At 39.8% G+C, this 15,749-nt stretch overlaps 2 protein-coding genes across 2 annotated transcripts in view; both read left to right on the top strand.

Annotated features, from left to right (window-relative positions):
- The first annotated feature begins 3,386 nt into the window (after positions 1 to 3,386).
- LOC104429776 (aspartyl protease family protein At5g10770-like) lies at positions 3,387 to 6,039 on the top strand. Its single transcript, XM_039316878.1, has 3 exons — positions 3,387 to 3,600; positions 4,490 to 4,915; positions 5,073 to 6,039. Exons 1-3 carry the CDS (start codon positions 3,420 to 3,422, stop codon positions 5,894 to 5,896), a joined length of 1,431 nt encoding a protein of 476 aa, XP_039172812.1. The 5' UTR covers positions 3,387 to 3,419; the 3' UTR covers positions 5,897 to 6,039.
- Positions 6,040 to 9,220: 3,181 nt separating this feature from the next.
- Positions 9,221 to 15,749, top strand: part of LOC120296019 (2-oxoglutarate dehydrogenase, mitochondrial-like) — a 15,109-nt gene continuing 8,580 nt past the window's right edge. Inside the window, 12 exon segments of the mRNA XM_039317668.1 lie at positions 9,221 to 9,382; positions 10,828 to 11,671; positions 11,674 to 12,443; positions 12,621 to 12,847; positions 12,927 to 13,259; positions 13,869 to 14,115; positions 14,365 to 14,410; positions 14,413 to 14,460; positions 14,463 to 14,491; positions 14,576 to 14,791; positions 14,942 to 15,065; positions 15,703 to 15,744. Of these exon segments, the coding sequence (XP_039173602.1) occupies positions 10,891 to 11,671; positions 11,674 to 12,443; positions 12,621 to 12,847; positions 12,927 to 13,259; positions 13,869 to 14,115; positions 14,365 to 14,410; positions 14,413 to 14,460; positions 14,463 to 14,491; positions 14,576 to 14,791; positions 14,942 to 15,065; positions 15,703 to 15,744 (2,863 nt within the window). The 5' untranslated portion in view covers positions 9,221 to 9,382; positions 10,828 to 10,890.

Here is a 15,749-nt window from a genome sequence, read left to right as displayed (position 1 = left end):
GATACTTGGTCCTGAAGTACCATATCTCAATGCAATTGGGGCTTTGATGTACTTGGCACAGTGTACGAGACCAGATATCGCTTTTGAGGTAAATTTATTAGCACATTTTAGTTCTGAGCCAACTCGGAGACACTGGAATGGAGTTAAACATATTTTCCGTTATCTCCGAGGAACCATAGATTTGGGATTATATTATTCCAAGGATTCCAATAACTCTGGTTTAGTTGGATATGCTGATGCTTGGATATAGATCCGATCCACATAAGGCTCGCTCTCAAACCAGGTATTTATTTTGTTATAACGGCACCGCTATTTCTTGGCGTTCTACGAAGCAATCGCTAGTAGCTACATCTTCTAACCACTCTGAGATTATTGCTTTAAATGCAGCTGGAAGAGAGTGTGTTTGGTTAAGATCCGTTATAACACATATTCATAATTCTTGTTGCTTAATACCGGTTACAAATTCTCTCACTATAATTTATGAAGATAATGCTGCTTGTGTTGCACAAGTCAGGGGAGGATATATCAAAAATGATAGGACCAAGCATATCTCGCCAAAATTTTTCTATACTCATGAACTCCAAGAAAGTCGACAAATTGATGTTAAACAGATTCGATCCATAAATAATCTTGCAGATCTTTTTACCAAATCATTACCAACATCAACTTTTGAGAAATTAGTATATGGCATTGGTATGAGGCGAGTTCATAAGATGTAAGATTGATTAGCCCCAGAAGTGGCTATATGGCTCTATTGAGGGGGAGATATTATGAAGTATGCATTGCAGCATTGATATGTGGCTAGTTCACAAGATGCAATAATGATTAGCCCAGGAGTGGCTATATATGCATTGCACTCTTTTTTCTTTATGTCCGGTTTTTTTCCCATAGGATTTTTCCGGCTTAAAGTTTTTAGCGAGGCAATTAATGCATCCATAAAATGGAGAGATCATAACTTTTGTGCTCTACACTCTTTTTCCATTTTGTTCGGTTTTTATCCCACTGGGTTTTTCCGGCTTAAGGTTTTTAATGAAGCAGTATCATTCGATGCACATTCATAATGAATACAATGAATATTCAAGGGGGAGTGTTATGAAATACATGAATGAATAGAATACATGAATGAATATTCATTATATTCATCTTATCCAATGTACTTATTATGGTACATTTGTATCAAATGTTCTAAATAAATCTCCCTATACAATGAACGTTCATCTCCCCTATCCAATACATGTATCATTCGATACATTGATATTAATGATAAGTACATTCTTGTTCTCCTATAAATAGGAGTTTAGTTTTGATGTACAACACAACAACACAGAAACACGACAGTGAGATACTAGAAATAAAGCTCTCTCATCTTGCTTTCTCTACTATTTTCTGGTGTTCACTTGCTTTCTCTTCTCAATCTCTTCTCTATTATATATTCGCAACACAATATTTTACAACAATCCCGTTGTAATTCTGGCTTCTTCGTCAGAAATGGATGTAGAAATCAATTCACCAAGAACAAAACAAGAATTATCCTACTAAGGTTTTTCTTTTTCTTTTTTCTTTTTTTTTCTTTTTTTTAGGTAGTCAAAAGAAATTTCTTCATTACCAAAATGATACATAAAAGAATTCATAGGAAATCTCAAAAGTTACCATAACAAAGCAAGTCTACAAACAAAAGACTGGAAATCAAGGTACATCATCGAGCTTGGTTGGCAAGGATAATCACATGCTTGTCCTTCAAAAAAGCGGATCTATGACCATATCCAAGCCAAAGGAAGAGCGGCCAATCACCAAATCATGAATCATCATCAATGATTAGCACATGCTGGGATCTCTATATGTAGTTACGACTTTGTCTTTCAATATTGTTCGCTTAGGTTTGGCATCCCTAACATTATCACCATATGGAGACAACATAAACATATTGGATAAGCTTAAATTTGACACCTATGAAAGCAAGCCATTTAGTCAATGCGAGGTTTCAAAACTTTTAACAAAACCACATTGAACAAGTACAATTTGACACCCGAATTACTGTGAACACCATTGAAACTAGAGGCAAATAGTTTATTCATTAAAACTCCTAAATTTAGAATTAGATAATGAAGAAAAGCACTCAGATCGAAAACTAGATCGGGGGAGTAAAGAAAGAAACAAGACGAAATAAAAGAAAAAGTAACTAGGGAGGGAGGGAGAGATCTAGGGCAAATCCCTCCCCTCTAGAAGTTGAAGAGACGAAGAAAGGTTAGAGAGATAGAGGAGGAGGGGGAGGCAAGCCGAAGTTCTAGAAGTATACTAATGATAATACTATTATCCGGCTAAGTTAAGTTAATGCTTACTTTAAGAATATTTTTAATTGCTTTGTATGGTTCTTCTTGGTTTCTTCTCTTTAAATTCTTCCCTTGTCCCTTTTGATACGAGTCTCCATCCCTTGCTCCTCACAGTAGCATTTGGAGGTCTTCATTCAACATAACTAAATCATCTCAAAACCAGTTTATATGATCTTATCATTTATTCAATCCATACCTAACCTATGAGGGTGAACTTATTTTCTAACAATGCGCTCTCATATTGTTACACTTGTTTTGCACACATCTTAGCAAATAGATAAGAAGTAATGTGGAAGAGAGGAATTGTAGAGTTTCTATAAATTTCGATTGATCTTGAAGAATAATGCACAATCTTATTTATAGGCTTTATTAAATGATTATCTAACATAATAAATTCATCAAGAAAATATATGCACAATCTTAAGAAATATAGAGAATTGAGAGAAATATCTTAATTATCTCTAACGTCAATAGTTAATTAATCGTGTAACATTCTACCCCACAAGCATTATAGGACGTATTACTGTCCCATCAAATTTCTTCTTAAGTTCAAGTAGCAAAGAAAACATTATCATGCACGAGTGGAGTCCATAGTTCCACTCATTTTATTTTCTTTCGAGCCATGTCTCCAATGACCCTAGTTGGAAAAACTCGCTCAAACCATATTTCTGATTAGTGGATTACATGGACATCATTATGTCTAATTTCGGCTAAATTTGCATACAAGTTAATAACGATCCACCAATCGGAAGTATAATTAGGGCTCTATCCCACCAAGTTGAAGAATAACTTAATATATCTCTTCAGGTGTTGGACCAGCTCTCATGCTTAATAGTTGTTTATCAACATAAACAAAGTTCGGTGGAGGATGGTGGCTCGTCCCTTCAATCACTAATTACAATTAAACAAATAATAACTGAAATGATGGATTAAAGTAATTAATTTAAGGAAGGATGCCGTGTAGGGCTTTATGATCTTGTGCATTATTGCCGACCAGGAACTCCTATATAAAAGGCTGAACAGGAGAGCATTATTGGCAATAATTTGGAAAAGCAATTCAATTTTTTTCTTCCTTTCTCGATCGGGTTGATGGAGGGCTCATTCTTCTGTGTGTCTAACAGGGCTCTGCTCTTACTCTCTCTCCATGTCCTTATGACTTGCTTCGTCCATCAAGGTTACCCTTATGGAGTAGAAGGGAAGATTGCAAGCAACACAGTATCGGTTATCTCTCTATTGCCTTCTCCTTCTTGCTCACCTTCCACTACCAAAGGTGGCCCTCTCTCTCTCTCTCTCTCTCTCTTAAATATGTATAATGAAAAGCTGCCATGGGTACTAGTAAATTACTGCGGTATCATCCATCGTCTCTCTTAAATATGTATAATGAAAAGCTGCCATGGGTACTAGTAAATTACTGCGGTATCATCCATCGTCTCTCTTAAATATGTATAATGAAAAGCTGCCATGGGTACTAGTAAACTACTGCGGTATCATCCATCGTATGAACCAACTATATGCGGACACAGTGTACTTACGTCCAGTGGAAAAGTGATTTTTTTTCGGATCATGAATGAACTCGAACATGAACAAGATTGGTCGAATTCTGCACCGTGAGTGACCGAACCCGACTCATAGTTCAGAGGGAAAGTACACCGCTGTCCACTTAGTCGTAGGAACTCATGCCTTGCACCTATGAGTTACCATGGATTCTCCTTCATGTTTTTCCTGTAATTATATTTATATTAATGAGGAAATTAAGAGGTGAGAGGGTTATTAAAAGAAGACATATAGGCAGGTGATCCGTCTCTTTTGCAGTAGCTCGCGCCGAGAAGTTCAAATTGCATTTAGTGGAGGCACTTGGTCGTATATATGATAGGGATCATATTGATTTGTCCCATTCAAAAGGCTAAGTCTTTTAATCCAATGGAAATACTATGGTTAGAAAATGAGAAAATATTTAAAAGAAAAAATGAATGGAAAGAGTGAGGATGCAGGTTTTAACTTTTTATCCCACGGTCAAACCAATAATTTTAAGAGTTGACCACCCTGAACCCAAGTCTTTGCTGACTGGAAAAACAGAACAATCTTTCTGTTTTTTTAAGCAATGCATTATTAACTTGCTACATCACAAAATTACTTACTCTCACGTGACATGCTTTTAGCTAGCAAACGAAAGTCGACCTTGGAAGTATATCACAAGCACGGCCCTTGCTCTCAGCTTGTTCAAGGCCACAGTCCTCTAAATCATACTAAAAGCCTACTCCAAGATGAGTCAAGGGTCAAGTGGATTCAGTCCCAATCCTCCAACGGTAGCGATGGCCTAAAAGTTTCTGCGGCGACCAGCCTTCCGGCAAAGTCTGGCATCACCCTGGGCACCGGCAATTATATAGTTACAATCGGCCTCGGCACGCCAAAACAGGACCTCACTCTCATTTTCGACACCGGCAGCCCCCTCACGTGGACCCAGTGCCAGCCGTGCGTGGGATCTTGCTACACTCAGTCTGACCCGATCTTTGACCCATCGCAATCGTCATCCTATGCCAATATTTCGTGCACCTCAACATTATGCTCGCAACTTGGTTCCATTGGTAATAATCAAGCACATTTGAGATACTTAACACTTATGATGTCTTACTAGAATGTTCTTCAAGCATAGATGAGGAGTCTCGGCTTCTATGAGTTAGAAATCATCACGAGAATAACTGGAACTAATGCGAGTAATGTGTTTTGCTCTTGGATCTCTAGTTGCTTCGGGATGCTCCAGATCGACATGTCTGTATGGCATCCAATACGGGGATCAATCATCTTCAGTCGGCTTCTTCGCAACCGAAAAGTTGACAATATCACCAACAGATGTGATTGACAATTTTGAATTTGGCTGCGGCGAGAACAACCAAGGCCTCTTTGGCAGAGCCGCAGGGTTGATCGGACTCTCGGATGACAAAATCTCCATCGTAGAACAAACCGCGACCAAATATGGCAAGTATTTCTCCTACTGCTTACCCTCTTCCTCGAGCTCCAAAGGACACTTGACTTTCGGCAAAGACGGCGGAGCATCGAACTCGGTTAGCTTCACGCCGTTATCAACCGTCCCGCAAAGCTCGCAATTCTATGGAATAAGTATCGAAGGAATCAGTGTCGAAGGGAATCGTCTATCCATACCATCGACGGTTTTTTCAAGTGGAGGCGCCATCATCGACTCGGGAACTGTCATTTCCCGATTGCCTCCAACAGCCTATAGTGCCTTGAGAACTGCATTCAGGAAAGCAATGGCGAATTACACGACGGCGCCAGCACTTTCTATTCTCGATACGTGCTATGACTTAAGTAAAGAGAGCACAGTCACAGTCCCGACAATAACATTCTCTTTCGCCGGGGGAGCCGACATCAATTTGGACCATAACGGGATATTCTACGTCGCAAAGGCCTCGCAGGTTTGCCTAGCGTTTGCGGCGAATGGTGCTGATAGTGATCTGGGCATTTACGGTAATGTGCAGCAGAAGACGTTTGAAGTTGTGTACGATGTTGCCGGAGGAAAGCTAGGTTTTGGTTCGAATGGCTGTTCCTAATATGGACACAATTCAACTAAAGTTATTACTAGATATGCTCGATGACAATTAGGAGTTGAACACAAATTGAGTATGTCATCATCGTTTAAACGTTTTGAATTAAAACTATTGCAAACTGAGAATAAAAGGATGTTGTGTTACTATGCCCATCTTTGGTGTCATTTAACATCGATCTAGCAAGTTACAAACTATGGACATCAATGATATGCAAATTTAACATAAGCATGAGTGATGTCCTCATTTTCTTAAGAAATCTCTTCTAATTGGGGATGGAGGAAAATATGGTGAACTCAAGAAAGGATTAGAATCATTCCTACGCGATCGCAACGAATCGCAACGTACCTTTCAAGTTAACGAAATGAATGTTGCATATGATAAGAAATCTCCATTTGATTAGATATACTTTTGCATCGTCCATGGTTTCAGAGCGCGTCCTACCATACAATATTAATTTAGCAGAGAGCACCGTCATGGTCCCGATAATAAAATTCTCTTTCGCCGGGGGAGTCAACGTCAATTTGGAACCTATCGGCATATTATATGTCGCAAACGCCTCGCAAATTTGCCAAGCGTTTGCAGCGAATATTGCTGATAGTGATCTGGGCATTTACGGGAATGTGCAGCAAAAAAAGTTTGAGGTTGTGTAAAATGTTGCCAGAGGAAAACTAGGTTTTGGTTCGAATGACTGCTCCTGAGATGGATACAGGCCAACTAAAGTTGTTACTAGATATGCTTGATGACAATAAGGAGTTGTATACAAATTGAGAGCATGTCAGCACCGTTTAAACGTTTTGACTTGTAACTATTGCAAAACCCAAGAATAAAAGGATGTTGTAATACTACAAGCATCTTTGGTGTCGTTTAACATCGATCTAGTGAGTTACAAATTGTAGACACCATTGATATGCAAATTTAATTAAACATATACATGAGTGATATCCTCATTTTTGAGAAATTCTTCCAAGTTTTGGAGCGTACCCTACCATACAATAGTTCCTGTTTTAAGCTTGTAAAGACAAGCTTAGACTTGCTCTTTTCGCCCACACAACATCTCAAAAAATCTCTCTACTTGATCAGTCCCATATAAGAATGCTTTGATCTTCTCACATCACATATGTTCTCGCTGTCAGATAGTCGTGGCGCCCTCTGGTAAGTGAATTGATGAAAAGCTTCATCTTCACCTCGAATTCGAATGCCTCTATGAGTACTTAGGAACTCCTCAATTATATCTTCATCTTTAACTATGAACTTCCCAACCATGTTGCCTTCATGTAGGTTTGCATCGATGCTAAGTGTGCATCACTTTTGGCACAACTTGGAGAATTGACATCAGTGATCAGTAGTTGGAACCAGGTAGGATGAATTACTCTAAACTCTACAACGAGGTGATGAAAATTGATGGATTTTGTGAAGGTACCATTTTGGTCTCTGACTATCTAGTGGAGGCTGAAAAAGTGGTAAAGGCATTTATTAGGAAGACTACAAATCTCCATAAAGTAATGGGTTGAGAAATTCTTAAGAGAGCATTGTCATTGATACTTTGTTTCCAATTCTGTTTTCAAAGGATGCATATGTGTTCCTTCTTTTTTATTTTATTATTGTGAGAATTATCATGTATGGTTATCATATGATACTTGAGATCTTGTTAGCTTAAAAAGAAAAGTGCAGCTTCTATCACAGAACATATAAAAAGTAAACTATTTTTTTTCTATTAAAGTAGTTATTTCTACCTTGATGAAAAAGAATGCTGATAGGAAATATTAATTTCTCTTGGACCTCAAAAGATCCAAGACAGGGTGGGAGAGTTGGGGACCCAAGCAAATACGGCGGGGTCTTTGACTTCGTCTTAAGGGACATGGACCTAGCCTTTATGGACTTGGTGTCCTTGGGCTCAACTGCCAAGAACCCGTGTACAGTTTTAGGATTCCTATATCCAAATGTCAAGATCTTTGGTCCAAATTTCATTATACAACGTATATAGTCCTTATATAAATTAAAAAAAGTGCATGAATTATTTACGAAAATAAAAGCAAGTTTTCAATTTTAAATAAGAGAAATAATTTCGGTTCATTTTCAAATTTCAACTATACATTAAAAAATATTGTCATCCTGAAAATGTTTTTGGAAAACATATCTAGAGATGTCAAATTTTCTGCAAAATAAATGAAGCTTGAATCAATATTGCCTTCATCTATTCAAGAAAATCAAATTGGAAAATTCAAGGATTTATTTCAGCATGGGTTTCCCACAAAATTTGAAAAAGAATATGGATTGTGAGCCGAGACCTTTGCTTGGACATTGGCAAGGATGAACATGAAAGGTTGTAAAGCAAAATTAATGTCAAAAGTAGGAAAGGTCATTTTACTTAAAGATGTGATGTAGTGTTGCCGCAGTATGTAATGTCCATGTTTAAAATTCCTCCTGTAGAAGAAAAAATTGTAGCTTTTTGGTGGAAAAAAAATGGTAAATAACCTAGCTAGCATAGGAGGAAATGGGAAGTATTACAACTCCTAAAGGATGATGATGCGATTGGATTTAGGCAATTGATCACCTTAATAGGGCAATGTTGGGGAAACAAGTTTGGTGAATGACACAAAATCCATCCTCACCATGGAGTCTATTACTGAAAGGAACTTATTTTCCTGATTATGATTTTGGCATGCAGGGAAGGGATCTCTCCATAATAGAGTTGGCAAAGCTTAATATATGTAGAGAAGCAATCTCCCATTCTATTATATGATCAACAACAACAAAAAATGGGAAATAAATAAACATTTGAGAGGATGAGTGGCTTCAAAGAAGAGTGATTAGGGGGCCATCAACCAAGAAAGAGTCTCGTAAAGTTGCTAACTTAATTATTAGGGATGATACTGAGGCTGCATTTGGTTTAGCTTTTTCAAGGGGCTCTGGTAAAATGCAAAGGATTTAAAACAAGCATATTGGAAAAGTTGAACCAAAAGCAACCTAAATGGAATGAACAAATTCTACCCGACTTGTTAGATGAGTAAACAGTGAATGAAATCCTTGCAATTCCTATAACTACTCAGTTTGTAGAGGATAAACAGCTATGGACTAATACTAGGTCAAATGTTATACGGTGAAAAGTGGCTTCAACAAACTTGGAGAGGAAATTGATAAACCAAAGCCATGACTTCGGCTTCATCCCTCTCACCAGACCGACACTATGGCGAGCCTTATGGAACAAGGCCCACAAGTCTCTGTGGACCGGGCCCGACAAACAGGCCCGTAGTTCGGGTCGGGTCTGCGCCCACCTGTCCAAGTCAAAGGCGACGCGAGGATGGGAAAAGCGGAGAAATTGGGGGACGCAGAGAACCTGCGAGAAGAGAAAAAGCGAGAGCCGATATTCGGAAGCAGCGGAGGGGAAGGAAAGGAAGGAAGCGAAGAGGGAGGGGCGCGGCAGCACAAGAGCGGCGTCTAGGGTTCGCGTGTCGATCCGGCCCATTTCGCTTCACTCTCGGATTCTCGGTACGGAGCTTCGTCGCTTGTCGCCGCCGATTTCCTGGGGAACATTTTTCGTTTTTTCTTGTGTTTCTTGTTTTATCGTGTCTTGCTTCTTTGCGGCTTTGTCTGGTCTGATCTGGTTACGGACCCATGAATCGTTCGAGGGTCTTCGTCGCCGCTCGAAATGACTTTCTGGGTTTCGCTCTCGCTGCGTTTTCTTTTTTTTTTTTAATCAAGTCTTGCTCGCGAGCTTCGTCTCTTCATGTTGGATTCAGCTGCTGGGATTCTTTCTGCGTTTCTTGATGTGGGTTGTCGTTGCCTTGTCGGAATTTGAGCTGCCCTGTGGTAAATAGGTTGTGGGTCAGTTTCTTCTCGGAGGAAGTCGAGCTGCTGTTCGGTGATTTTATGTGATTTTGGCATCGGAAGTGCAAATCGTTTCGTGGGAAGGATGCCATTCGCTGTAGCTTGGATTTTACTTAAGAACTTCGTTGTTTGAAGCCTTATGTTTGATCTGTATGAGATTTGAAAAGAATTCCCTTAGTAGTTTTTGCAAAATTTTTGAAATCTTACGGTTCCATGTTTCGTTCTCTCCATGAGACCATATGGGACCTGGCGGATCTTCGGTGATAGAGCAAGTCTGATTGCCGTGATTGGTTGTCACTCCCTTGCTTGCTTGAGTTGTTCGTCAATCTTGGAACTTTGTAAGAAAGGGTCCATGACTGTGCTTCATGTTTGAAAAATGTCCTGGTGAAAAATCTTTTTCTTGAAATGGTGTCCTGTGAAAGTCTTCAAATGTTTTGAATGAAACAAAAGCAACAATGGAGGTTCTATATCTTGTAATTTTTGCTGGACATAGACTGCCTGACAACAGTACTTGTTTCAATGACCCGTTGTGAATGCTGTTTTTTTCTTCTAGGTTCGTATATTAATCCATACTTGTCTTGACGGCAGAAAAAAGGAAAATTTCTCGTGGATCAAACTAAAAAGAATAGTGTAGCTGATTAGGGGGGATCTAGAAGAACTTGGGAGAAAGCAAGCTAGAGATTGGATGTGCATAGGGTTATATCTCTTTATTTCTTTGCCGTTGTGTAGATTTTTTCTGTGAACTTGTTATTCTCTCTAATTGCGTACCTTTCTAAGTGGTTTTACTCATGGTCTATTGTCTAGGGGAAGTTACAGTTTTGGCTTATGGTCCAATCGTTCCTCTGTAGTAGTGCAATTACTTTCTCATTTCTTAGATATCAGAAATCCACCCTTCTTGGCTTCACTAATCTTTTCACCGTGTACATTTTTTGGGCATCTTCAATTTGTTATGCTTGTTTATCTATTGAATTTTCTATTGCTTTACATCTGGTCTGATTCCCATGGATATTGTCTCCTTTTTTATGTTGGGAGTCCTAACCTGCCTGACTATCATCTCGATCCTGTGGTTTACTTAACATCTTCATATTTCTTTTCATTCGAAGCAGATGATTGTAGTTTGAGCTTGGGGGTTGCCATCTCTGGTTTCCTAGTCAGTTGGTCAGATCAAAATGGTGTGGTTTAGGGCAAGTTCCAGTGCAGCAAAGCTTGTTGTCAGGAGAGCTCTCTCTCAAAGTAGATCCTATGTGACTAGATCACGAATTCTTCCGTCACAAGAGCGATGTTTTCATGCTACAGCTTTTAGACCAAAGGCACAGGCTGCTCCTGTCCCTCGCCCTGTTCCACTCTCAAGGCTTACCGATAGCTTCTTGGATGGGACAAGTAGCGTTTACTTGGAAGAGCTTCAAAGGGCATGGGAGGCTGACCCAAATAGCGTTGATGAATCATGGGACAATTTTTTTAGAAACTTTGTGGGTCAAGCAGCGACATCTCCCGGCATTTCAGGGCAGACAATCCAAGAGAGCATGCGTCTGTTGTTATTTGTGAGGGCTTACCAAGTGAATGGTCATATGAAAGCCAAATTGGATCCTCTGGGTTTGGAGGAAAGAGAAATTCCATCTGATTTGGACCCTGCTCTTTACGGGTTCACTGAAGCTGATCTAGACAGAGAATTTTTCATAGGGGTATGGAGGATGGCTGGTTTCTTGTCTGAGAACCGACCAGTCCAAACACTAAGATCCATTTTAACCAGGCTTGAGCAGGCTTACTGTGGGAGCATTGGATATGAGTATATGCACATTGCTGACCGTGAAAAATGCAACTGGTTGAGAGATAAGATTGAAACACCAACACCTATGCAGTACAATCGCCAACGTCGGGAAGTTATTCTTGATAGGCTTATATGGAGCACACAATTTGAAAACTTCTTGGCCACCAAGTGGACAACAGCCAAAAGTTCGGTCTTGAAGGTGGTGAAACTCTGATTCCTGGGATGAAGGAAATGTTTGATAGGTCAGCAGATCTTGGGGTTGAGAGCATCGTCATTGGAATGCCTCACAGAGGTAGATTAAATGTTCTAGGGAATGTTGTTCGAAAACCACTCCGACAAATATTTAGCGAGTTCAGTGGTGGTACAAAACCAGTGGATGAAGTTGGGCTTTACACAGGTACTGGTGATGTGAAGTACCACCTGGGTACTTCCTATGATAGACCAACTCGGGGTGGGAAAAGAATACATTTGTCATTGGTGGCAAATCCAAGTCACTTGGAAGCTGTGGACCCAGTGGTGGTTGGTAAAACTAGGGCCAAGCAGTATTACTCAAATGATGTCGAGAGAACAAAGAATATGGGTATTCTGATTCATGGTGATGGTAGCTTTGCTGGACAGGGTGTGGTGTATGAGACTCTACATCTTAGCGCCCTTCCAAATTATACCACTGGTGGGACAATACATATAGTCGTAAACAACCAGGTTGCCTTTACCACTGACCCGAGGGCTGGTCGATCATCTCAGTACTGTACTGATGTTGCTAAGGCATTGAATGCCCCCATATTTCACGTGAATGGTGATGATGTGGAAGCTGTTGTTCATGTCTGTGAGCTTGCAGCTGAGTGGCGACAGACTTTTCATTCAGATGTGGTGGTTGATTTAGTGTGTTATCGTCGGTTTGGACACAATGAGATTGATGAACCGTCTTTCACTCAGCCAAAATGTATAAGGTCTGCATCCCATGACAAGTGTTTGATTCATTTCTATTGTTGAGCATCACTTGCTTTAATTCCTTGAAGTTCGGTGAATTCTATATACCTGAGTAAATTGTTTTCCTCTGCCACTGTGTTAACTGTTTTCTTGGTCTATTCAGATTGGTAAAATTATTTTTGCGATTTTTCTTCATTTCAGGTTATTCGAAATCATCCTTCTGCTCTTGAAATCTATCGAAAGAGACTCTTAGAGTCTGGGCAGGTTACCCAAGAGGACATTGAGAAGATACAAAGCAAGGTTAATACAATACTCAATGAAGAATTCCTTGCTAGCAAAGATTATGTTCCCAAAAGGAGGGACTGGCTTTCATCTCACTGGTCTGGGTTTAAATCACCTGAACAGCTTTCTCGCATCCGGAATACTGGGTACGTTCTTCCGCACTGCATGCATATGTAAAATGATTTTGTTTACTTACTGTACTAAAACTTTCCTAATGTTATTCAGTGTGAAGCCAGAGATTCTGAAAAATGTTGGCAAAGCAATTACAACTCTGCCTGAAACCTTTAAGCCCCACAGAGCAGTGAAGAAGGTCTATGATCAACGAGCCCAGATGATTGAAACTGGGGAAGGTATTGATTGGGCAGTGGCAGAAGCACTTGCTTTTGCCACACTACTCGTAGAAGGTAACCATGTTAGGTTGAGCGGTCAGGATGTCGAAAGAGGTACCTTTAGTCATCGGCATTCAGTACTTCATGATCAGGAAACTGGGGAGCAGTACTGCCCTCTTGACCATGTGATGATGAATCAAAATGAGGAAATGTTTACAGTTAGTAACAGGTATATGCTGCTGTTAGTTCATACTCAAGACTTCAACAATTCTTTATTGGACTGTTTGTCATTTTTTCATGAGCTTTCCTTAATACAGTATTTCATAGATCATTTGGAGCCATTTACGCATTATCTCTGACGTAGTCAAACAAGGAGAAGCTCCTTGCATATTAAAGGTTTCCATTAATTGAGACAATGCAACTCCCACTCTATATGAATGTACTTAATCTGGAGGATGAACTTTTTCTAATAACTAGGAGTATGAGAACTTCATTTACTGCTTGTTTGATATAGTTGTACCATTCAGTCATCTAGATGATCCTCTGTTTCAGGCTGTACCTGAAGATTGCTTATACCATGGATTTAGGTAGTGCTTTAAGTTTCTAGTTATGATTTTTCTTCACTACAGTTCTGAATATATGTGACTGAATTTGATGTGATGCCGCCTTTAGAATGTATGAGTGTATTTTAGCTATTTGTTCATCCTTTCCTGTTTAGGTTAATGAACACCAAACACTGGTCACAGAAAAATATGGGACTTAAGCAGCTCTTTAAATAATGATTGTTTAGGCTGCTGTCTAACCTTTTTTTCTCCTTTTATCACTCTCTTATCAACAGCTCACTCTCTGAGTTTGCTGTTCTTGGGTTTGAATTGGGCTACTCTATGGAAAATCCAAATTCCCTAGTACTATGGGAAGCTCAATTTGGTGACTTTGCCAATGGAGCTCAAGTAATTTTTGACCAGTTTTTGAGTAGTGGGGAGTCTAAGTGGCTACGACAAACTGGGCTTGTCGTGCTGCTTCCTCACGGTTATGATGGTCAGGGCCCTGAACATTCAAGTGCACGTTTGGAGCGTTTCCTTCAGGTATTCATCTGAAAAGCGTGATTATTGTAAGATCGTTCTATATTTTCTTGCTGCTCAAGGGCTCAAGATCTTTGACCAAAAAAGAAAAAGGCTCAAGATCTGTGTCTGCTAATTTCTTGTGGTTGAAAGAACGAGAATTGTTCAAATCTCTCTTTCTCTGTGCACGTGCACACGCACATTCTCTCGCACAATATGTGCTTTTTTTTGTATGCTTCTTTGGCTAATGTATGGTCATGAACTTGATGGCAGATGAGTGATGACAACCCATATGCGATACCTGAGATGGAGCCAACTCTCCAAAGCAGATTCAGGAATGCAATTGGCAGGTTGTGAACACCACAACTCCGCTAATTACTTCCATGTCTTGCGGAGACAGGTCAGGGCAGCTAGGTGGTTCCCATTCCTATTTTTGCTCAAATTACCATTCAGCAGTATCTGAAACTATTGTCAATTACTGTAGATTAACAGAGAATTCCGTAAACCTCTCATCGTAATGGCTCCTAAGAACTTGCTTCGGCATAAGGATTGCAAATCAAATCTATCCGAGTTTGATGATGTACAAGGACATCCAGGTTTTGACAAACAGGGCACTAGATTCAAGCGCCTCATTAAGGACCAGAATGATCACTCAGATCTTGAGGAGGGCATCAGAAGACTGGTTCTTTGCTCTGGAAAGGTATCCCTCGCCTTTCCTTTTCACAAATCAGTGTATTATCTGATATGTTGTTTCATTATGTGTCACGTCTGGTAAAGGACAAGCTACATGGCATTGGTCTCTTTGCCCAAGAAATTTTAGTCAAACGTTATATGAATTACTGGACTGCAGGTTTACTATGAGCTTGATGAGGAGCGTAAGAAGGTTGGCGGAAAGGACGTTGCAATTTGTAGGGTGGAACAGCTGTGCCCCTTCCCATATGATCTTGTCCAACGAGAGTTGAAGCGATATCCAAGTATGTTTCCTTAACTTGCTAATTGTAGTGCAACCAGCACTAAAGCATATATGCCCTTGGAATGTTAGAAAATTTATCTATGTATTATAAGTATTACATTATCTGCTCATCAATAAGCTTTAGCTTACTCTTACCTTTCTCTATGTACTCACTAGATGACCGGACCTTAGACCTAGCCTATCACATTCTTGTGGATGTCACATGAATGCATCCCAACTAAACTAAATAATAAAAAGTGGATACATAAACCAAGATAATTGATGGTGGAGCGAATGTAGAATTTTTTAGTAGCAAGAGCAAAATTTTTGTTCAGTTTCTAGCAAAAACAAAGGATGCATTCACTGAGTGAGAGATCGGAGCTGTGGATGTCCAGATGCCACTCTTAGCCCCTCCTTATATGCTGGTGATAGGGTTTTATCATAATATTAGTTCTGGACACTGTATTTCCAAGGGTCCTCCGTTTCAATTGACTTATAGTAAACAGGAGCACTTGTTTTCCAGAAGCTGTCAATTGCGCGCAGTCAATTTGTATTGCCCCCTTGATTCTGAAGGATTTGCTTAGTTGACAGTACTACTTCCCTCTGTGTTATAAATCATGATCCTGATGATTGATTGAGCCTGTCATTTTTCTCTTCAGATGCGGAAATAGTCTGGTGCCAGGAAGAGCCTATGAACATGGGTGCT

This window comes from Eucalyptus grandis, chromosome 7, assembly GCF_016545825.1.
Source record: "Eucalyptus grandis isolate ANBG69807.140 chromosome 7, ASM1654582v1, whole genome shotgun sequence".
Lineage (NCBI taxonomy): Eukaryota > Viridiplantae > Streptophyta > Magnoliopsida > Myrtales > Myrtaceae > Eucalyptus > Eucalyptus grandis.
Note: the sequence above shows the minus strand (reverse complement) of the source record. Positions and strands in the feature narration are given on the sequence as shown.